This window comes from Equus asinus, chromosome 30 (assembly GCF_041296235.1).
Source record: "Equus asinus isolate D_3611 breed Donkey chromosome 30, EquAss-T2T_v2, whole genome shotgun sequence".
NCBI lineage: Eukaryota > Metazoa > Chordata > Mammalia > Perissodactyla > Equidae > Equus > Equus asinus.
The window spans coordinates 20,755,371-20,777,407 of NC_091819.1; the positions used below are offsets into that span (position 1 = coordinate 20,755,371).

Here is a 22,037-nt window from a genome sequence, read left to right on the forward strand (position 1 = left end):
AGCACGTGCTTGCCCAGGCAGATGTGACAGCCACGCATGAGCTGGGACCTTTGGGTGAGCTGCCCAACCACCTTGGACCTCAGTTTCCTCAACCATGACAAGGAACTGAATTGTGACAGTGACAGTGTCACTTCCTAGCTTGAATTGTTTTGTGACAGTGAAATGCACTAACTCAATGAGACAGGTAAAGCATTTAGGGGCCTGGCACATAGTAAGTCTCCATGGATGTAAACTACCATAATCATTGTTCAGATCTGGTCGCTGAGAAAGTTTATATGAGCAGATATTGCATAAATAAAAGAAATGGGCTGTGTCTGGGAACTTCCCAACATAATTAAGAATATTTTGGGGCCAAGCCCATGGTCTAGTGGTTAAGTTCAGTGCACTCTGTTTCAGTGGCCCAGGTTTGCAGGTTCGTTTCCTGGGCATGGACCTACACCACTTGTCAGCCATGCTGTGGAGGCATCCCACATACAAAATAGAGGAAGATTAGCTTGGATGTTAGCTCAGGGACAATCTTCCTTAAGCAAAAAGAGGAGGATTGGCAACAGATGTTAGCTCAGAGCGAATCTTCCTCAGCAAAAAAAAAAAAACACAACATTTTGCTGCTTGGGGTGAGGGAGAGAGTTAAGTAATCAGAAGCATAAAATAGGATTTTAAATGCTTCCATCGTATGAGAAATCAAGACGTTCTTCTAGTGGCCTCTAAGTCTCCGGCAACTGCAGGATTTGGAGAGCCGATGAAAGACTTTTCAAATCTTTGACTGTAAAATGCGTCCAACTCTAGTTTCCTCTTGATTTTGCTGTGATCTTAGTGCTGTGGTCTTGGCTGTGCAATGACAGGTCATCCTTCTGTTGTCTTAGTGAGTTATATTATGTTGAATGGTGACATGTTTGAACATTTCATGAGCCAATGGGTATTAGGGTATTAAAATACAATATAGGATTTAAGGAAGCTGCCAGCTTGTTACCCCTTAGTTTTAAATTTGAATTGCATTAGATATTCCTAGTGGGGTCTCTCCTTTGTCAAAGGAATCAGACACTCTTAGCTGAAAGAAATCTCTAGCAAGGCATGGTTTTTAAACAAAACCCAGGATTTGGATTCAGAGGATTTGCTTGCGAAACCTGCCCATGATCTAGTAGATAGACTTCCTGAGCTTCCATTTCTTCATCCCCAAAAGATGATAATAATAAGGGTAATCATCTCATAAAACTTCTGCAAGGATCAAATAAAATGTGTAACGTGCTCTTTATGAACTGCAAAATATTATACAAAATGCTAGCTACCTGTTAGGTTTTTTTAATTCTTGCTGGTGGAAAGAGCATAGACCGGAAGTGGAGAGTCCAGGTTCTGGTCCCCACACTGCCCCTTCCAGGACATGTGACCTCAAACAAGTCACTTAATCTCTTAAAGCCACAGTGTCATCATCTAGGAAACATTCTAGGATTGTGAATTCTTTCAGAGGCAACAAGTCAGATTGGAAAACCAGGGATGAAAAAAGTAATTCTCTCCAAAGGGCAGGTGGAGATGGGGCCTTGCTCCCCACATGGGGTGACCAGGAGAAATGCTTCTGAGGCATGCAGGAGGAAAACGAAGCCACGAAGCACAGCCACTGATTTCTGGGATGTGGCAAGAGCATGCCAGTCTGGTGGTGAGCGGTAATCTGAGATAGGTGTGCAGTCAGCACTGACCTAGATGTCGGAGCCGCGACAAAATAGCCTGCCACTACCTGAAGCCAGTCCTCCCTGCCTTCAGTCATTGTCCCATGAATAGCGGCACAGTCAGCTGTGACCTCTGAGACTACAGAAGCAAGTGACCAGCAGACACACACTTGTGTGGTGCCTACACACCTGCATTATGTAAAAGCATCGACTCTTAGAACAAGGAGGGTGTTAAGCTGGCCACTCCCCAGTGGGACAGACCCATGCAGCTCTTCTGAGGATGCTCAGGGCTTTGCTGGGAGCTCCATGGCACCTGTGGGGTAACCGGCTTCAGGACTTTCGTCGCTGGAATCCCTACGCTTGGGCCCACTTTGTCCTCCAGCCTTTCTGCCTCTGTGTATCCATGAACCCAAATCCAAGCATTTTGCAAGATTCCCAGAAAATCTTAAATAAGCTCAAGAAAAATAAGAATCCCGAAGAAGGACTGAAGTCATGAAAAGACCTGGGGCTCCAGGAAGAGGAATGATTGAAAAGCAGGACTTTCCATCCCTCCAGTCAGGGGCTTGTCGGCTGCTTCCCCACGGCCAGACCTGAAACTCTCACTGCCAAGTTTCTCTGCGAGCTCCTTATTCTTAGCATGTCCCAGAGTCTCGAGTTTGTTTTATAGAAAGGCCTAGTTGACTCAAAAGGTTGTCTCCGAGATCTGACACAAACACCACACCTTTTGTGTGCGTGTGTGTGTGAGGAAGATTGGCCCTGAGCTAACAGCTGTTGCCAATCTTCCTCTTTTTGCTTGAGGAAGATTGTCACTAGCTAACGTCCGTGCCAACCTTCCTCTACTTTATGTGGGATGCTGCCACAGCGGGGCTGACGAGTGGTGCTAGGTCCACACCCAGGATCCAAACCCACAAACTCAGGCCGCCGAAGCAGAGTGCCTGAACTTAACCACTGTGCCACTGGGCTGGCCCCAACACCACACCTTTTAAACTCTTACTTGTACTGTTGGTGGCGCACTTAACCACCCAAGCCTTGTTATCCTCAGCTTTAACATGGAGATGGTAATAGTGCCATCCTCATAGAGCTGTTGTGAGAAATAAACAAGATAATGAACGCAAAGCCCTTAGAACAGCGCTGGCACATAGGAAGGGCTCAATAAATAATGGCTATTGCCCAAGTTCACCTAGCTACTGCAGGCCCTTGTAGTCCTGCATAATGGGTAAGGAAACAGGCAAGTTATCAGTGAGAAGTCCAAGGCAGGTCTGGCTTCAGGTACGGCTTGATTCAGGGACTCAAGTGACGACACCAAGTCATAGTTTCTCTCTCTCCATCTCCCAGCCCCCATTTTCCCCTGAGTTGGCTCCATTCTCAGACAGGCTGTTCCTCCCAAAGAAGCAAGATGGCTTCAGCAGCAGCAGACCATCCATCATTCTAGAGTCAATGCAGTAGAAAAGGGCCACTTCCACCCTCGCCAAAGCCCCAGGAAAGGTCTCATGGCACCTCATCGGCTCTGGCTGGGTCACAGCGCATTCCCCAAGCCAACCACTGAAGCCAGGGGAATCCGATGCCTGGATTGCCGCAGCCCCACCTCTGGGAACTGGGGACAGGGTCACCACCACTGAAACCACAGATTGTGAATGCAGGGGGGCTGGTTTCTCAGAGGGACGTCGGTGTCACCAGGAGGAGGGCAAAGGCTGCTCAGTGGAAAACTACAGGTGAACCCACAGCACCCACCCAATGGAAGGAGCCACAGGGTTTGTTTAACTTCCTGACTAATTGGGGAGGGATGCGTCTCCACTTATTACCAAGCTGTCACTGGCATATGTAAGGAGCTATAAGCATCATTTCTAAATGTTACAGGACAATCTAGTTCAAGAACTATTGACCAGAATGCAAAGAACTCGGTGGACTTCAGTAACATTTTTAACAGACCTGCCAATTGGTAAAAATAAATCCAACAGTTAAACTCATCTGAGGCTATTTCCTATTATTGTCATGGGAAATTGTTGGAAAGGGCACATTCCTTACGAATGGAGTGAACTTCCTCATCCTCTTTCCAGACCCCCCTCAGTCGAGTCTCCTCATTTGGTGGTAAACGTGACCCCCACCCACAAACCATCTTGTGCTGTTGCTGGCACCAGCTCGCTTTTACCCACATGGAATGGTCTTGGCGCTTGCCATGCTGAGCATCTACCACCGGTGCCAGATGGGTGTGCGTGCTTTACACACGTGCTCACACAGTTATCCACGTGTCACGGAGAAGGGTGTTGGAGGCTCAGGGAGGAGCCAGGCTAACTGACCAGTGGCCCATCTGATGTCCCCATCCTCATCCCCCACTACATGGTGCCCACTCACATCCCAGAAACGACCTGTGTGCGTGTGTCCTCGCCCATCCTCGGGACACAGCCCAGCCCTATGCACCTGCTCCTCTGACTCCTGGCTCTTGGTTTGCGTCTCTCAGACCTTCCTGCCATTGGACTGCCTGCTGCTTTCTGCCCTTGTCTCTGCACCCTTCTCCCCGGGAGGAGATCCACAACATTCGACCACTTCCATTTATCGCCACGTTTCCTTCCTCTCACTCAAACGCACCTTTAAAGCCTGTGTTCTCAGAAGCCTCTGCTGCCGAGCTGGACTCACCATCCGCAGATGCTCTCAGCTGAGTGCCTCCAGTATGCCAGGCACGGGGCCAGGCTATGAGGACACAGTCCAGCCATCACACAGTTCTGGTCTTTCAAGGAATAACTGCTCCCATCTCATCCAAATACTCACAACAAAAACTTTCTCCCTCAGCATTCCCCTCAAAGCATCGCCCTGACCCTCCCACCTACCCCTACAAGAGGACCGTCTGAAACCTGGCTCTGTATCTGCATGGCTCGCCTTAGGCTTCAGGCTCCCAGAGGCAGCGACAACATATCTGATGTCCTCTCGGCATAATTCTCTGATGAGAGCTCCTGGCTCTGTGTTCACAGGTGACTGCTGGCTGCTGGCAGCCATTGCCTCTCTCACTTTGAATGAAGAAATCCTGGCTCGAGTGGTCCCCCTAAACCAGAGCTTCCAGGAGAACTATGCAGGCATCTTCCACTTCCAGGTAACTTAATGGCTGGCTCAAGCTTCTCCTCAACAGGTCCTGGGGGCTAGGAACAGGTCCTGGGGGCTAGGAACAGATTCTGGAAGCTAGAAACAGGTCTTGGAAGCTAGGAACAGGTCCTGGGGGCTAGGAGCAGGTCCTTGGGGCTAGGGACAGGTCCTGGGGGCTAGGAGCAGGTCCTGGGGGCTAGGAGCAGGTCCTGGGGGCTAGGAGCAGGTCCTGGGGGCTAGGAACAGGTCCTGGGAGCTAGGAACAGGACCTTGGGGCTAGGAACAGGTCCTGGGGTCTAGGAGCAGGTCCTAGAAGCTAGGAACAGATTCTGGAAGCTAGGAACAGATCCTGGGGGCTAGGAACAGGTCCCCTGGCTTGGCTGAGTTCATCAGTCCCCAGTGTTGCAGACTCCTATGACCAGCGCTGTTCTCCAGGACACTGAGAGACAGCAGGAAGCTCCCTGGCCTGCCTCTGACACAGGAACTCTTGAAAATGGCAGTGGGGGCCTCTTGGGATGTGCAAGGAGGGAAGTAGAACACAGTGCTTAGGAAGTAATTTCCAAGTTTTAACAAAAAGTTTATTTGAGGTCAGAGGCAAAACATTAAGCTATTCTTCACTCTCCTCCTTTTATACTGGTGAATGAGAAATAATGTTGGAAAGCATCAAGTGCCGGGCAGGATGCTCGAGAGATGGGTGTGGATTTGGAGGGAAGGACAAGCGCTTCTGTCCGAGTGCTTCTGTCCGAGTGCTTCTGTCCGAGGACTTGCCTGCAGGAGGAGAGTTGGGAGGAACATCTCCCAGCGTGGGCTCACGAAGCCTACACCAAGCACTTCATGCTCAGCTGACCCCAAATAAATGGTTTGATAGGGGAAAAGGGCAGGAGGGAGCCTGATGCAACTTAGGCTCGGGGTCCCCATGCTGCTGCCAGCTCCCCCTCCAGCTCCCCCCTCACCCCCTCCCTCCCCTGTCCCGCAGTTCTGGCAGTACGGCGAGTGGGTGGAGGTGGTGGTGGACGACAGGCTGCCCACCAAGGACGGGGAGCTGCTCTTCGTGCACTCAGCAGAGGGCAGCGAGTTCTGGAGCGCCCTGCTGGAGAAGGCGTACGCCAAGTAAGTGACTGTGCCCTTCCCTCGGGCTGCCTGCCCCCAGCTGCCCTGGATTCTGGAAAAAAAACAGGAACTATTCAAGGACTACGTTGAGTGGAAGTTCTATTCTATAGAAGGACCACTTTGGCCAAAACTGGGCTCCCAATTCAAGGAGATAATGCATGCATAATGTGGTACCTGGCCACATTCGGCGCTGATAAATGACAGCTATTGCCATTTTTAACCAAAAGCACAGGAACAAGTTAGGGTACTGAGTGTGCTGGCCTCGAGAAGGCCCTCTACTTCCTTGGCAGGTCCTTGGCAGGTCATGTTACATTTTTGTCGGCTAAATACAGCAAAGAGTTTTTGCCAGTGGGCAAAACTATCCATTGCGGAGGTATGGAAATTTGCCCAGAATCTATGGTGTTTCTGATTAGAAATGGTTTCCCATACTCCTCCCAGCTGTGACCCACCCGGGTGGCCCAGAGTCGAGCTTGTCCGGCACCTAGCAGTGCCCGTTCTCAGCAGGAAGGCCCATGGCAGCCCCTTTCCAGAATGGCCTCGTCCTGGCCATGCATCTGGGACCCCTCCATTAAAGTGACCAGCTCTAAGGCGTCAGGGGACTTCTGTTCCTTACAGCCCCTTCCAGGGAGGCCGGCAGGGGTTCACAACCCAGCTGTGGGAATCTGGGGCCTGAGACCCGCTTCTAGGTCACATGCTCAAACAGTAGTTAGAGAAGCCACAGGAGGCCCACACTGGCAGTGAGGAGCAATTAGCCCCCCAACACAGTGCCTACGATGCAGGGAACTGCTCTCATTATTGAATTATCTTTTTTAAAGCTCTAAATGCCACACAGCTAACTAGCAGACCTCCCCTTTCCTGTGAGGATGTAGGGAGAATCAATACGAGAGGTTGGACCAAATAGTCTCCTAGGTCCTTCCAACCCTAAGGTTCTATGAGATTTTCAACACATTTCACAAAGTACCAGGGAAATGGTAACCATGGAGATGCTAACTTGCCCTCGTGGGCACCACGAGATGGAGAAAAAGCCAAGGAGAATCTGAGCAGAGGGGACATTTGGAGAGGCAGGAGCATCAGCACCAGGTGGCAGCAGCATCTGTTCCCTCCTGTAGGATCAATGGGTGTTATGAGGCACTCTCGGGGGGCGCCACCACCGAGGGCTTCGAGGACTTCACCGGAGGCATCGCTGAGTGGTACGAGTTGAGGAAGGCCCCTTCCAACCTGTTCAAGATCATCCAGAAGGCTCTGCAGAAAGGCTCTCTCCTTGGCTGCTCCATTGATGTAAGTCCAGGCCTCTCTCCCCAACCCCACCACCCCTGTCTGCCCTAGCTCAAGTGAGCCTCCAGTGGTGCCCATGGCAACCCATTAACCCATCCCTTGTCCACCATATTGCGTTATTACCTGGAACCCAGGGGTTGCTAGGCAACAGTCAGCCTGTCTGGGGTATAACTGATGGGGTTGATGGTGCCTCCAGCCCTTCCGTCTCCAATCCACTTCCCATCCTCAGCCTCTTGTGAATCACCACCTGAGACCATGGGTTCCCTGAGAGCCCCCTACCCTTTGCTGGTCCTGAGGGAAGACTGCTCCAGATGCTTCCCTCATGGGCAGGGCCTGTGCCTGGAGCCCAAGAGCCTTCTCCTTCACTGTTGCAGGGTTAATGGGCTGGTGGGAAGACTTCAGAAGGCACAGGAAGGAACCATTTCCTCATACTGGCCTTGCTGGCAAACCTCATCAGGGGAAGGGAAGTGGGCACGATGTTCTGTCCCCAAGGAGCCTCCAGGCAAAGGCCATGCTGCTCTTGAGCCCTAGCCTATCAGGACCTGGTCCCTGTGGGATGGAGATAAGAAGCTGGCTCTTGGGGCCAAAATCTCCCTCTGCCTCCGGGCAGGGATTCCCAGACTTTTTCTGCAGACCATGTTGAAGCAAAAGACTCTTTCTACTCACAGCCCTTCTTCCCGGTTACCAAGACAGAAATAACAGCCTTCATCAGAATAGATGGGAGAAAGGAGTGACTTTGAGGAAGTTCTAACAGAACAGGAGCAAATTCTGAGCAGTGTAAACCATCAGCCGGGCTGGGCCAGACCATGGAGCACGGGGGGACTCAGCGCATCTGGGCCCCCGATGATGCCGTTTAGCGTCTGTCCAGAGCCCAGGCGCCCCGCAGAGAGGGAAATGGCGTGCCGGTCCGCCCTCGTCAGCCTGCAGAACTGTGTGAATGCACCATGCACACGTTAATGCCAGCGCTCACTCTCCCGGGTGAGGGAGGGTTGCATTTCCACTTTTCTCTGGTTGTAAATGGCGGTTCAGCCTCTGGCAGCAGCAGCGGGGGTCCTCCAGGTGGGAAAGCCCAGCTCTGCGCCCTCCCCGCCAGGCCAAGGCCCCTGCAGTGGCACGCCCTGGGTCACGGCTGGGCTCCGGCATTGGTGGCATTTGTTGTGGGGCCAGAGTGAGCTGGGGAGAGAGGGAGGGAGGGAGGCAGGGAGGCAGAATGCAGCAGCTGGACTGATTCTTCCCATCTTTGCAGATCACCAGCGCTGCAGACTCGGAGGCCATCACCTTCCAGAAGCTGGTGAAGGGGCACGCGTACTCGGTCACCGGCGCCGAGGAGGTAACGCCGGCGGGGATTTCTCTCCCTGACACGACGGCCAAAAGCCTATTTTTGCCTGTGCCTGCCCAGGGCGGGGCCCCGGGTTTCCACAGCAGTTTCTAAACAGTCCTGCATTCCTGAGGCTCAGACGGCACTCAGCCGCTGTCCCTTCCGGAGCCTCGGCCGCCGGCGCGCGCTGCCCCCTGGTGGCCGCGGGGGCCCCCGCCAGGCGCGCGCCCTGCTTCTCCTTAGTTTTAGAATTGCCTTCCTCTTCGAGACCAGCTAGAAATAATAAAACGGTACTTTGCATCATCTGTGGAGTGTTTTAGACTGTTTAAAATGCTTTCACATTTGATGTCACAAACGTATTGGCGCCCAAAATTAGTGTTCAAATCTGACTCTGAGCAAGTTATTTAACCTCTCTGCCCCTTGGTTTCCTCATCTTTAAAGTAGAAATAATAATAATATCCACTGTGAGGTTGTTCTGGTGATTCAGACAGGTTAACATATGCAAGGTGCTCAGACCGTGCCTGAGACATTGTATCTAAGTATGTAGCTGTCCTTGCTGCTGTTACTATTATCATTATAAATATTAGCAGTCCAAGTTCACTGTTAAGTACGAAACTCAGACTAGACCCCAGGTCTTCTGACATGTCCAGTGTTTTGTTGTTGTTTTTTTTTTTCACCTTGAATTTTTGTTTTATTCTCCCACACGTATACACACTCTTTTTATTTTGAGAAATGTCAAGTCTACAGAAAAATTGAAAGAATAGTGTAATAAACGCAAATGCTATTTCTCTAGCATTCATAGATTCAATCAGTGTTAACATTTTGCCACATCTGTTTTGTTTCTCTTAGCGTGTGTACTTTTTTTCTGAGCCATTTGAGAGCCATTTGCAGATGTCCTGACCTGTCATTTCTTACATAATCCCAGTACTACCATCATGCCCAAGAAAATAAGCATTAATTCAATAACATCATCTAATATATAGTCTGTATTTACATTTTCCCAATTGCCCCAAAGTATCCTTTATCGCACCCCCGTCCCCCATCCAGGATTCATGCTCTGTGTTTGCTCGTTATCACCAGTGTTCATTCGACAGGCGGTGAAGCTTCCCTGAGCTCCTGGAACAAAAGTGCATCCTATTATAGTCTCTTAGACTGAGGTTCAGAGGTCAAGCGCCAGTGCAGAGTCTAGAATAAGTGCATGTGTGCCTCGGGCTCAGGACAGAGCTTGAAGAGCCTGGGTCCTCCAAAGGCCAGATCCTGGGAGCTGTCAAAGCTGGGCAGCAGCGAGATTTCTGGGGGTCAAGCCCTTCTCCTGTTCGTGACCCCCTTATAACATGGACTCAACCCCCCATGGCTCATGGCGAAGGGGGCTTTGGGCCCAGGAACATCCGGGCCTGGCTTACACTTACCATCTCCCTCTTCTCCTCATGTAATCCTCCCACAGGTTGAAAGCAGTGGAAGCCTGCAGAAGCTGATCCGCATCCGAAATCCCTGGGGAGAAGTGGAGTGGACCGGGAGGTGGAATGACAAGTGAGGAGGGCGCAGGCTGAGGGCGGGGGCTGCATTCTCCTGGGGGGCTCTGGGGAAATGAAGAGAGAGGAAGGCCTGGAGGCTGCGCTGAGGGATGAAGACCCACAAGCACAGGCCCACGGGGCAGGTGGTTCCCCAAGACTCCCCAGCACCGTGCAGCAGGCTGGGTGCCTCTTTACAAGGCCCAGGGCTCCTGGGATGATGCTCATTCCTTTATCACCTTCCCTAGCTCAGAGTCACCCAGCTATTGGACCCTCAGGGGAAAAAATACCCCCACCTTCCCCCAAGCGCTGTTCTTTTCCAAGGCGTAAACTCCGTGCCTAAGGCCCGAGAGGAGCCCCTCTGTTGATTTCCGGGGCTCCTGGCAGGCCTGTTAGACCTTGGGCCTTTGGGCTATTCCTCCTGCTCCCCCACAGCCCAGCACCTACAGTTCCTCCAGCTTTTTCTTGGCCTGTTGCAGGCAACCTCCACCACGGCAGAGAGACACCTGCCAGGGCCTCCAGGTTCGCTGCAGAGGCCAAGATGAGCCACTCCTCATCACATCTTCAGTTGTCCCTAAAAAGAGCTGCCAGGCCCCATCTCATTGGGCCACAGATGCTATGTCATCTCCCTCTGATGGGCTGGGTCCATTTTCTGGACTCTTCCTTGCCACCATCTTCCAGGATTAAAGCATCTTCTTACGTTGTTCTCCTGCGGCTCTTAGCCACGTGTGCGTTACTTACTGGGGTCTGGGCTCTCAGAGAGGAGAGAATGTGCCCCTGGTCCTCAGCTTTGGGGAGCCTTGGGCAAAACTCATCATTTCTAATGCCTTTCCCATCCCTTGGTTTTCCAGCTGCCCAAACTGGAACACTGTCGACCCAGAGGTGAGGGAAAGGCTGACGAGACGGCATGAAGACGGAGAGTTCTGGTAAGATTGCTCGAGGCTTCCGGGAGAGAGGTGTCTGCCCCAGTGATCTTGACCAGGAAACTAGCGATATTATCACATGGAGGGCACAGGGGCTTGGGGTCCTGGTTTTGTCATTGTTTTAAATTCACTGTAAGACCCTCAACAAAAATTCTTAAACCTCCATAATTTGTACCTCTCAACAACGGGGTTTAAAAGCGAGCAGCTTCACAGAGAGTAACTAGCTCAAAGTCACCAGAAAGTGGCACCTCCAGGCCTGGAATTCGCACCTTCTGGTTGTGGACCTGGTGGCCATTGGGCCCCGAGGTGCTCTCTCCAGGCCGCTCTGCGTGGCCTTGACTGGCTCCTAGTCTGGCCTTGGGCAGAAGGTCCAGGCTTCTCAGTGGGGCCTCTTGTAACCTGGATGCCTGCGTCCCTGCTTCCACCAGGATGTCCTTCAGCGACTTCCTGAGGCACTACTCTCGCCTGGAGATCTGCAACCTGACCCCCGACACCCTCACCAGCGATTCCTACAAGAAGTGGAAACTCTCCAAGATGGACGGGAACTGGCGGCGGGGCTCCACGGCAGGAGGCTGCAGGAACTACCCAAGTAAGGCCCACTGCCACACGGGGCTGCAGAGGCCACGGCCCCCTCCCCACACCTGCTGTGCCACACCCAGCCTGGCAGCCTCTGCTCCCCAACCCTCCCCTTCTCCCTGAGTCTCCGTCTCGATACCCATCTCTGTTCTCTCGGCTCCATCACCTTGTACTCACTTGCCTCCCTACTCAGGCAGAACCCAAGACTGGCTATTTCTGTGACGTCTTCTCCCGGCCCTAGATTCCCAGTATCGTGGCCCTCTGCCACAGCCACTGAGGCCGCGCTCAATCCCACTTCAGGCCCATGGGCTGCTTTACCCACCCTCAGCCCTAGCAGCCTCGCCCTGTGGGGGAACCTCACCCACTGGGCCTCCGTGGACGCAGGCCCTGGTTGTGCCCAGCAGCCGTCTCAGTCGATTCCCTTAGCAGATGTGGACTGGGCCCTGTCCAGATGGGTGAGGGTTTCTCCTCTGGTCCATCCTTCGTTGATTCCCTGGGGCTCTTCTGCCGTGAGGGCCCAGTCTTCCCCTTCCCTCCCCCTCCGAGAAATTGTCTAATCATAATGACATCTGCCAATTATGGAACACACACTGGGCAGAGAGAGAGGACAAATGGTACATGTATATATATAATTCTATTTAATCTTTGCAACAAATTTCTGAGGCAGGTAGTTCATTATCATCTCTCTTTAAGATGAGGGGACTGAGGCCTGGAGAGGTTAAGTGACTTGCCCAAAGCTGCACAGCTTTCCAGGATTTGAACCCAGGCCATCTGACTGTGGAGTCAGTGTTTAAGAGCTGTGGTGGCATGTCGCAGTCATATGCTGATGGTCTGTTACAGATGAGCAGCCTGAGGCTCCGAGTGGCATACCTGGGCCACAGAGCAAGCAGTCAGCCTGGATTAGGTGACTGACCTCTAGCTCTGGTGCTTTTAATCCTTTGCCCCAAGTATGCAGCCACCAAGTGGCAGTTCCAGAGGTGCTGGCAAGACCCTCTGCCCCAGACAAAAATCTCTCTCCTACCCACTAGGTCAGGGATCAGCAAACTCCCGAAAGGGCCATGGAGCAAATACTTTTGGCTTTGTGGACCATTCCATCTCTATGGCAACCACTCAACTCCCCTGCCATAGCCCAGAGGCAGCTGTACCTAAAGGAATGGACGTGGCTGTGTGCCAGTAAAACTTTATTTGCAAAAGCAGGCAGCCAGCAGCCCACAGAACCGTAGTTCGCCACGCCTGCTCGAGATGACGCCTTTACTTCCACAGTTAGAGTTTTATCCCATTAGGTAAGGGAAGGCAATTGACATAACTATCCTTAAACATGAGCGAACCTCAGGTCCTTCCTGTAAATGGGTTTTGGAAGTGGGCAGGGCAGAGACATCATGGGAGTGGGCCAGGGGACAGACCCAGGAGGACAAGGGACACAGGACCAGAGGCTGAAACTGTACACAGGCTGTCCCTGGCTCTGGGTTCACTGAGGGGGTGCAGGAGCCGGTCCCCGAGGCTCAGCCGGGTGAGTGTCTGACCTCCACGTTAGCGCCTGGTGAGGGGAAGGCTCCGGGAGGGAGGCCCAGCTCCAGCCACGCTGTTCCAGGTGACAGACCAATCCCCAAGACCAGCCAGCCTGCAGGCAAGTGGGAGAACAGCAAGGGGAAGCTTTTAATTCAGGTCCCCGTGAGGTTCAGGCAAGCGTGGGCCGTCCTATCTCCACGGCCCACCAGCGTCCATTCCCACCCTGACGGGGTCTGGACTCTGGTCCTTCTGCCCCGCCGTCTCCCTCATCTCCATCCCTCTCCCAGTAGCATCCCTCCCGGGAGACCAGGCCCCACCTCAGAGCGCCTCCTCCCCCATGCACACCTGCTCAGGGCGGGGCCCCTGTGTCCTGGGCTACTGACCCCAGCCCCTCTCTGGCCACAGATACTTTCTGGATGAACCCGCAGTACGTGATCAAGCTGGAGGAGGAGGACGAGGACCAGGATGATGGGGAGAGTGGCTGCACCTTCCTGGTGGGCCTCATCCAGAAGCACCGGCGGCGGCAGAGGAAGATGGGCGAGGACATGCACACCATTGGCTTCGGCATCTACGAGGTATGGGCGGGACGGGTGGAGCTCCCACCTGCCCTTCCTCCTCTGCTCATCTCAGCCCCCGCCAGGAAGGCCAAGCCCAGAAGCAGAACTAGAGATGGGACCCCGGTCAGGGAGCTTGGCCAAGGAAAAGCAAAGCCACGGGCCTGGCCAGTCTTAGATGACTCGCTGGGAGGTCCCTGTATCACCAGGAAGCTCCCCCCACAGCCGGCTTCCTGGTGATTCCTCTCTTTCAAACGGCCTCCATGGCCCTTCTCACATCCCCCAGGCCTGGCGCTCTGGTGGGCCCACCCACTCCAAAGACCAGAGAAAGCTTAAGCTGAGGACAGAACTTACGGGACTCCACCAGGAAATGCTGTGAGGGCAGCAGCCAAGCCAATGGTCCAGCTGGTCAGAGCCCAGCAGTGGATGGCCTGGGAGGTGGAGAGCTCAGGACAGGGAATAATTGGTCATTATGCTCCCCACCCAGGCCCTCTGACTGCCCACACGTCCCTCTGTCTTTCCATACCAAATTAAAGAATAGCCCAGCACGGCCGCAGTCAGAAGGCAGTCACGTTATTGCTGCCTCTGCCCCTCTGGGGCTGGGGAGGCGAGAACTGACCCAACACGCTGGCCCCTGGACCTTCCCACTCCTTTCTGCAGCACAGAACAGAGCTGCTCCCAGCCCTGGGTCAGCAGGGGGAGAAGAGGGGAGCAAAGAAGACTTTCAGGCAGCTGAAGTGGGGTGCATTTTGGGTTGATGGGTTGAGCCCAGCGATGTGCTGGAGCCAGCCCCCCAAAGCTGAGTGCCCCTGTTTTCCCAGCCCCACTTTCGGTGAGGTCACACCGGCAGCCTGAAAGTGGCTGTGGTGGAGGGGGGAGTAGTTACACCTTGGAAATTAGCAAATACTATGAATCGGGGCTCCCACCCTCCCCTGAGAGCCCGTTTCCCGGCGCACCACGGGTAGGAGTCAGACAGGGTGTCAGGAGAGGGCTGTCTGTGCTGTCGTCTCTGGCAACATGGCCACCCCCAATGGGACACTGATCTGCTTGTTCACTCACCAAGAAGTAGAGTAGGGAAACACCATCAGCTCTAAAAATGCAGACAATTCCAAGCCCCTCAGTCTCTGAAATGGGAGCCGAGGACTTCAGATCTCAAAAGAACTCCAAGGAAAATGCAAACTGATTGTGACACAACCCACCCCCACCCCACCACCTCGTGGGCTTTCAGAGCTGGGGAAGGGCCTGGGTGATCATTTGGTCCCATTTTAGAGATTAGGAAACTGAGGCCAGAGAGGGGAAGTGACTTGCCCAAGGAAAGACAGGATGTGGCCCACAAGCCTGGAACTGACGCCTGCTGGCTCCTACCCCAGAGTGACGCGTCTCGCCATGCCACCTCCTCCTGGGGCGTGGCCCTGCTTGTCCTGGGTGGGAGGCGGAGTGTGGGCATTGCCACAGCTGGCTGGGTGACCTTAGATAAGTCACTTCACAGCTCTGAGCCTGGGTTTCATGCTCAATAATAGGAATGGTGCTTAAGGGTTCATTCACATTATTGGGTCATAGGTGATTTTTTTTAAATGTGGGGATGCTTTGAGTTCCTTGGAAAATAATTATTATGTTGACTTGGTTAATATTGCTAAAGCTACAGAGAAAGGAGGTGGCAAAGGAGACAGTGCCAGTGATGGCATTTCCAGATGCAGCTCTCCCAGAATCTAAATTAAGCTGGCTCTCCTTTCCCTTCGCAGGTTCCGGAGGAGGTACGTCTGGCACGCGTCAGCCCCGTCCCCAGGGGCTCAGGTTCGCCAACAAGGAAAAGGCACAGACTGCCAGCCCAAGCCCAGTTAGTGCAGTAACTGATCCATAGCGGTGTGTGTCTGTAAGGGCCACAGTTACTCCAGGGGACACTCAGGGCGCTCTGGCCCCCAGCAATAACTTCTGTCAGAGCCTGGCAATGCCGTTGGTGGCGTGCTGGACTTTTCAGACTGACCGCACCTGGTTTAGAAGCTGGGCCCCCCTCTCCGCCCTGGTCCTCTTTGCTTCTGTTAGTGGGTCGTCCGCCACGTAACTAACCGACTCCTGCCGTGTGCACACACTCCAGACATCCCTGAGAGTCGCTTAGAGGAGGGCTCAGGACCTCCATGGGGACAGATGGGGCCTCTCTGCAAGCGAAGTTGAGTGAATATGGGGTCCCCTGTTGCCTGTGCCTCTGACGTCCTCAGTGGGTGTTCCCTGTTTTCGGTAGAAAGTTTGCTTTTTCTGTAAAGTGATCCAGACGTTGTCGCTGCGATCCTTTTATTTCAATGAGTGGAAATGACCCGGATTGGGAGCCCCTCCACTCTCTACTCCCACTGGTTTCTGTTTACTCATCAGTTACTTGGACAGACCAACATCCATCTCAGCAAGAACTTCTTCCTGACGCACCGAGCCAGGGAGCGGTCAGACACCTTCATCAACCTCCGGGAGGTGCTTAACCGCTTCAAGTTGCCCCCGGGGGAGTACATTATCGTGCCGTCCACCTTCGAACCCAACAAGGACGGAGACTTCTGCATCCGGGTCTTTTCCGAAAAGAAAGCTGACTACCAGTAGGTCGTTCTGCCTCCTCTCCCCTCTCCCCTGCTTGTTCGTGTCACTGGCCTGTTCTGGACCCACGCAGAGCTCTTTACTCCTCTGAACGTCAGTTTCTTTTTCTGTAACACCTGCCTGCTTTGAAGGGTTACTGTGGGGGTTTAATACATCGAGGGACTTTTAGTGTTATTCTCAGCTAAGCAAAGAAAATAGCCACTCAGGATATTTTTGGTAGGAAAGGGGTAGTTGAGGAGCAAATTGCAGAATCTAATTTCACAGTCGTGTCTCTGAATGATCAAGTTGTCATTTTCACTTTAATGATCCATAGTAGACTCTCTATGAACCCAGTGCCATCAGTTGGAGAGAGCTGGGCAGTGCTGGTCTGTCTAATCCTTGTTTTCCCAGTTGACCAGCCTGGGGGAGACAAGTGTAAACGACAGTCTCAATGGTCTCTGTCTTCACAACCTCTCCCCGTTACAGTCCAGCTCCCTCCCCCCTTGCTTATTGGATCCCAGCTATTTGGGGACCCTTTATGGCTCATGCCACTGTCAGTATGGCCTCAATTCACCACGGCTTCTGCCGCTTCAGCTGCTGCCTCAACCCTGTCTATTCCGTTGGGCGCTTGATTGCAAGAGACATAATCAGCCTTGGGCAACTTAAGCACAAGGAGATTTACTGAAAGGCCACGGGGAATCTAGAGCTGATGGGAGGCGGGGGGTGGGGGGGACCAGATAGGGAAGAGCAGGGACCAAGGGTGTGCTGGAGGGCTGGGGTGTGGGAAGCGGGGACATGGCAACTGCTGTGTCGCCTCTGACCTGTGCCACGTGCTGAGATCCAAAGACCCAGTAGAGTGTGTCTGGTGGCCTCTGTAAGCCTGCCTACAGAGGGGAGAGGGCAGTGGGAGGAGAAGCGAGGAATGACCCGTGCTGCAGGACAATGCACGGCAGAGAAGGAGTTTCCCCTGAGAACACTGGGGTGCTGTTAAGGTGAGGGAACAGTGCCGGGCAGCTGCAGACCAGTTCCTGCCACAGACAGGTCCCCTCCTTTGCTAAAGCTCCACCGGAAGGGGCCCGCTCTCAGCTCTCAGGATCCTGGGAGGAATCCTGGTGCGTCCAGTTTACCACTGACAAGGAAATGGGGACCTGACCGGTGGCATTGGAATGACACTGTCCTGTGTCAACCCCAGGACTCTCCCTCCCTGCCAACCACAAGCCACTATCCACGGAAACTCCCACCCCCTCAATTTTCCTGCTCTCCAGGGGAGCTGCCCACCATGGCGGGACACCCCCACCCCACAAAGGTGCCTGCCTTTCCTGTCCCAGGATATTAATCCTTCTGCTGCAGGCTCCAACTGTCAGCACCAAGAGTCCCATATCCTTTCCCCTGTGAGGTGTCGGCACCGCAGAATGGGACTCTCAGTGTAAGATGCAGGGGCACAGGGAAGACCCTCCTAAGCTTAACTGCCCTCACATGGAGCAGAGGGACCCACACACAGGACTGTGCACGGGATAAATGACCACTGCCTGAATTGAAATCTCGCACAGGCCTCTGCACTGCCTGCCTGCTCCAACCCTAAGCAGAACCCATAGGCAGCGGTGTCCATTGCCTGATTCTCAGTTTGAAAGATTTACCATGGCAAAGAGTGTTTCCAGTGGAACTGAAAGCGGTTCCCTGAGGCCAGGACCGGAGTGAGCGGTCCAGAGTCCCAGCACCCTGCTGCCCGGGAAGACCGTGCTGTCTGATGAAGACCAAAACCCAGCCAACGGTAGAATCTCCGGCTCTCCAAGTTGTTTCGGCCACAAATCTTCCTTGGATCATTGCTGCCTTAATTTCTGCTACGCGGGGGACGTGTTAGCACAGAAACTCAGGGCACAGAGAAATCCCCTCTGCCCACCCCATGCTGGATTCAACGTCAACTTCCACTTTAGCAGGGATTTCTGCAACGTTTCTTTTCACCCTCACCTCCCTTCCAGTAACACATCATTTCCTTCTCTTTCCAGAGTTGTTGATGATGAAATCGAGGCCAACCTTGAAGAGGTACTTGTAGCTCCTTGAATTTCACCCACTCTGTCCTGGCCAACACAGGGAGCAGAGGAACAAACATGATCCCAAGGGTTTAGGAGGCCCCCAGGACTTCATGAACACAGCTTGAAACGGAAGACACATCCCTGCCGCGGGGGGCCCATGAGTGCCTCCTGCAGCGGCTCTGGCCGCTGTGTTGGGCCTGAGCAGTCCCCTGCCCATTAGGGCGGAGTTAGCCCATGAGCACGTGGGGTGCTGTGGAGAAGGACGGGACACCAGTACTGCACTGATCCGTGCGAGGTGCTCGTCACTCTCCCTTCCAGGCCTCAGTTTCCTCCTCTGTAAAATGAGAGCACTGGATGACAAGATTTCTCAGGTTGCCCAGAGTTCTAAGCGTTGTGATTGAGCGGTAAATCCCAAAGGGCTTTGAGGGGTACAACTCAGGAACTTCAAATAGGCCCAACCACAACAAATCCAAAGTTGAGGAAGGACAGCACCACAGAGGAGGGAAGTCTGCTCCCTACTGTCCCAGGACCTGGGTGGTGTGATCATCATTGACCCCTCACTTTCCTAAGGTCTGTGCTTGTCCTGTGTCCTCAGTAGGAGACCCAACAATTTCAGAGAGCCTCATGGGCTTGTGCCCACCAGCCGCTGCCAAAATCCTTCTAGAACATTCCAGCTAGTCTTTTTTTACTTCTGAATCCCCATTAGAGTAGATCATAAAAGGCCCTTTTGGTTAAATGATTAAGAAGATACGTGTGTGAGAAATTAGAGTTTAACTCCTTCCCACATAGTTTCTATTCCCTCTCCTGTGTTTTAACTAGAAAAGGAATTTCTTGTATTAATTCTTCACACCATGCCTTATTGCAATCCCAGTAACCTTAGAATTCAGGCCCAAGAGGTGGAGAAGGGGAACCGTGATCGGGGAGGGGCAGCTGCCCTGGGAGAGAGGGCAGGCAGGCCCCCTGGCGTCATTCTTTGCTTGGGTCCATTGTTTCTTACTTCTGTGCCTCACCTTCCAGATCAACGTCAGCGAGGACGACATTGAAGATGGATTCAAGAAGCTGTTTGCCCAGTTGGCCGGGGAGGTAGGTGTTCCCCGGTCTCTATGCTCTTCACTCTGGTTGATGCAAAGGAAAAGACAGTCTTTCCCCTCAGGGAGCCTTCGGTTTCAAAGGGGAGAGGAAACAAACAACAAAACAAAGAGAAATTGCAAATTAACTCCGACTTCTGATCAGATTCCTCACCCACGTCCTCCCCAGGACCCCTGAGCGATGCCGGGGCTTCCGTTTCCGTGGTCTCTCTGGCTCTGCATTTCTCCTACCTTAGGATTTTTGGCCTCACCTTGTGGCTGTTTTCTCGGTTCCACTCAACTGAGACATGGAACTCGGCCCCTTATCCTTAATTTCCACAAAAATATTTGGGGGAACAGAAGAATGCAAGCAACTTACAACAGAGTCCTAGACTTCCCTGTTCTTAAGAAAACCCTCAGCCATTGAGGCTTTAGTCGGCTACAGATTATTCAGCCTTGTTTCTTCCCAACAACTCCAAAAAAAGTCATCCGCCTCCGTTATACGGAGGATCTAGGTCCCTCCGGTGTCCACCCCAGAGCTCCTCTGGGCCTCCTCACCCAAGTGCTAAAGTAGGTGCCGGCTGCTCCCCCTGCCTCCCTCCCTCCCGGCTTCTAAGGGAACGGGGCGCCACGGAGACTTGTTTCTCCACTGACTGAATCAAACACACACACCTGGCCCCAGCAGGCAAAAATGACCACAGTCAATCTTGCTCTTCAACAGTGGGGCTTGTCCCCCAGTGACACGACATGTGTGAGTGAATGGAGGCACATGAGCCACCTCTGAGGAGCCCTGGCTAAGAGAAAGTGCTGGGCTGGTTCCTGGAGACAGCTGGTTCTGATCAGCTTTGCAGGAAGCCAGATCTGAGTTTTAAAGGGTGAGGAAGGCATGCTGGATGGGAGGAATGGTGTGAGCGAACCAAGTCAAGTCAGACCACAGACGTGGGTAGAGTGGAGAATTTATCCTTCATCTTCTCTACAGCAACGAACTGGCGAATGAACTCTGCCTAGAGCACGCTGTACCTTACAACACTATCTGAAACACGGGCTGTGGCAGTGCCACTCCAAGTGTGTTCTGGGGAAGCAGCAGCATCTCCTGGGGCTTGTTGGGAGTGCACATTCGTAGACTCCAGCCCAGACCTACGGAATGCACCTCCCACGGGCTTGGCCGGGGCGGGCATCCATTGCTCATGTGCTGCTCCAAGGGAGCCAGTAATGATGCTCTGGTTGCACGTCCACAGGATGCGGAGATTTCTGCCTTCGAGTTGCAGACCATCCTGAGAAGAATTCTAGCAAAGCGTAAGTATCCCCTCCTTGCAAATCCTTCATCCTACTCCTCTTGCGGACTCCAGGGAACATGGGAATCCTTCCCCTTCCATGTCTTGGCTGCTGTGGCTGCACCATCGCTCCCTACAGCCACATAAATACCCCTGCCACCGCCACCATCGAAGAAGTGGTGAAGGAGGCTCTACTCGATGTGATAAAAGAATAAAGGTTTCCAGGGTCTAGAGATGAAAGAGCACATCCAGGTTTCCGCTGCTTACTGGCTCTGTGAGCTGAACAAGGGTATATAACCTCTCTGACTCTTGTTTCCTTATCTGCAAAAGAGGCTTATTACTACTTACGTCTTAGGAGTGGTTGAGCCTCTTAAATGAGGTAACGTGGAAACTGCCGAGCACAAAGACTGCGCTCCATAAATGGTGGCTATTACGATGATTAATTGGTAAGAAAAGGCTGAGTGAGCCCAGATAAGGGCAGCCAGAAGGCCTTCCAAGCCCCTGAATTTCCTGGCTGCATTTATTTGGCAGGGACCCAGTGATGGAGTGACATCTCACTGATCAGCCAGAATGGAAGGATCAATGAACCATCTTCTACCCAAACTAAGGGAATGGCCTTCATCTCTCAAATGTGTGTTTAAAGGAGCCACTCTGACCAGTTCTTTACTGGGAGAAATGTCACTTCATTGGAGCCAATGGGCTAGGCAAGTGACTTCAAGGCTCCAGAAAGGCCACTCTCAGCCCAAGCTGTAGGGTTTCCATAAAGAATGAATAAAACCAGATAGAGACTTGAGAAGGAGCTAGGGAGCCCTGCTTCTCACAAACCTCTTCAGCTTGTAACTATTTCTTTCTTTTTTTTTTTTTTAAGATTTTATTTTTTCCTTTTTCTCCCCAAAGTCCCCCGGGTACGTAGTTGCATATTTTTAGTTGTGGGTCTTTCTAGTTGTGGCATGTGGGGTGCCGTCTCAGCATGGCCTAATGAGCAGTGCCATGTCCGCACCCGGGATCCAAAACAGCGAAACCCTGGGCTGCCGAAGCAGAGCACACAAATTTAACCACTCGGTCACAAGGCCGGCCCCCTTGTGACTATTTCTTAAGCAAAAATATCAAAGCCAATATCACCCCCCCACACACACTATTGATCACCAAGAGGGAGAAACACACACACACATCTATTTCTTTCCTCCTCAAATGATCACAAGAACCATGCTGCCTTTGATAGGATGGCTGGCCACCGAGCAGGGGTTTGTAAATGTCAGAAGTTAGAAGCCTGGATCAGAAACAAACGCGTATGTTGTCATGTCCTGAACATCAGCCCCGTGGACCATCTCTAGCAGTCTCGTGGATTTCAAAGGCTGCCTCTGGTCTAACTCCACGAGATAAAAGGAAATCTTCCACTTAGAGCCCAAGGAGAGTCCAGGGCCAGCGGGGTCTTCCATCCCGGTGAACGTGAACCACCCGCCCCTCGCAGGGACCATAGATAACTGGAACCTGCCCTGTGGCCCTGAACACACGGCTGCCTTAAGAGCTTCCGTGATTCACAGAGCTCCCCACCAGCGGCTCAGAATGGCCAGACCAGCGCAGGACTTCCCCAA

The 22,037-nt window shown here is 52.9% G+C and overlaps 1 protein-coding gene and 1 long non-coding RNA gene across 5 annotated transcripts in view; one reads left to right on the forward strand and one right to left on the reverse strand.

The window, feature by feature from the left end:
- The window catches only part of CAPN2 (calpain 2), a 58,986-nt gene that overhangs the window by 29,853 nt on the left and 7,096 nt on the right, over nucleotides 1–22,037 (forward strand). Inside the window, exons 3-15 of one of the 2 annotated variants that reach the window (XM_044762688.2) lie at nucleotides 4,628–4,746; nucleotides 5,713–5,846; nucleotides 6,956–7,124; nucleotides 8,368–8,451; nucleotides 9,884–9,969; nucleotides 10,802–10,876; nucleotides 11,302–11,462; nucleotides 13,364–13,533; nucleotides 15,255–15,266; nucleotides 15,880–16,091; nucleotides 18,075–18,111; nucleotides 19,119–19,184; nucleotides 20,407–20,464. In XM_044762688.2, coding sequence (XP_044618623.1) covers nucleotides 4,628–4,746; nucleotides 5,713–5,846; nucleotides 6,956–7,124; nucleotides 8,368–8,451; nucleotides 9,884–9,969; nucleotides 10,802–10,876; nucleotides 11,302–11,462; nucleotides 13,364–13,533; nucleotides 15,255–15,266; nucleotides 15,880–16,091; nucleotides 18,075–18,111; nucleotides 19,119–19,184; nucleotides 20,407–20,464 — 1,383 coding nt within the window. Of the gene's footprint in view, nucleotides 1–4,627; nucleotides 4,747–5,712; nucleotides 5,847–6,955; nucleotides 7,125–8,367; nucleotides 8,452–9,883; nucleotides 9,970–10,801; nucleotides 10,877–11,301; nucleotides 11,463–13,363; nucleotides 13,549–15,254; nucleotides 15,267–15,879; nucleotides 16,092–18,074; nucleotides 18,112–19,118; nucleotides 19,185–20,406; nucleotides 20,465–22,037 lie in introns of both variants that reach the window. The other variant, XM_070501598.1, reaches the window with a different exon arrangement.
- LOC123282203 (uncharacterized) lies at nucleotides 8,459–13,476 on the reverse strand. Of its 3 annotated transcripts, none has more exons than XR_011499444.1 (4): nucleotides 13,342–13,476; nucleotides 11,811–13,070; nucleotides 9,849–10,018; nucleotides 8,459–9,555 (listed from the first exon to the last, which is right to left on the reverse strand). It is a non-coding gene; the product is annotated as an uncharacterized lncRNA (long non-coding RNA). The 3 variants fall into 3 exon arrangements; XR_011499443.1 differs by having other exon boundaries at nucleotides 13,304–13,439; XR_006522209.2 differs by having other exon boundaries at nucleotides 11,811–13,357.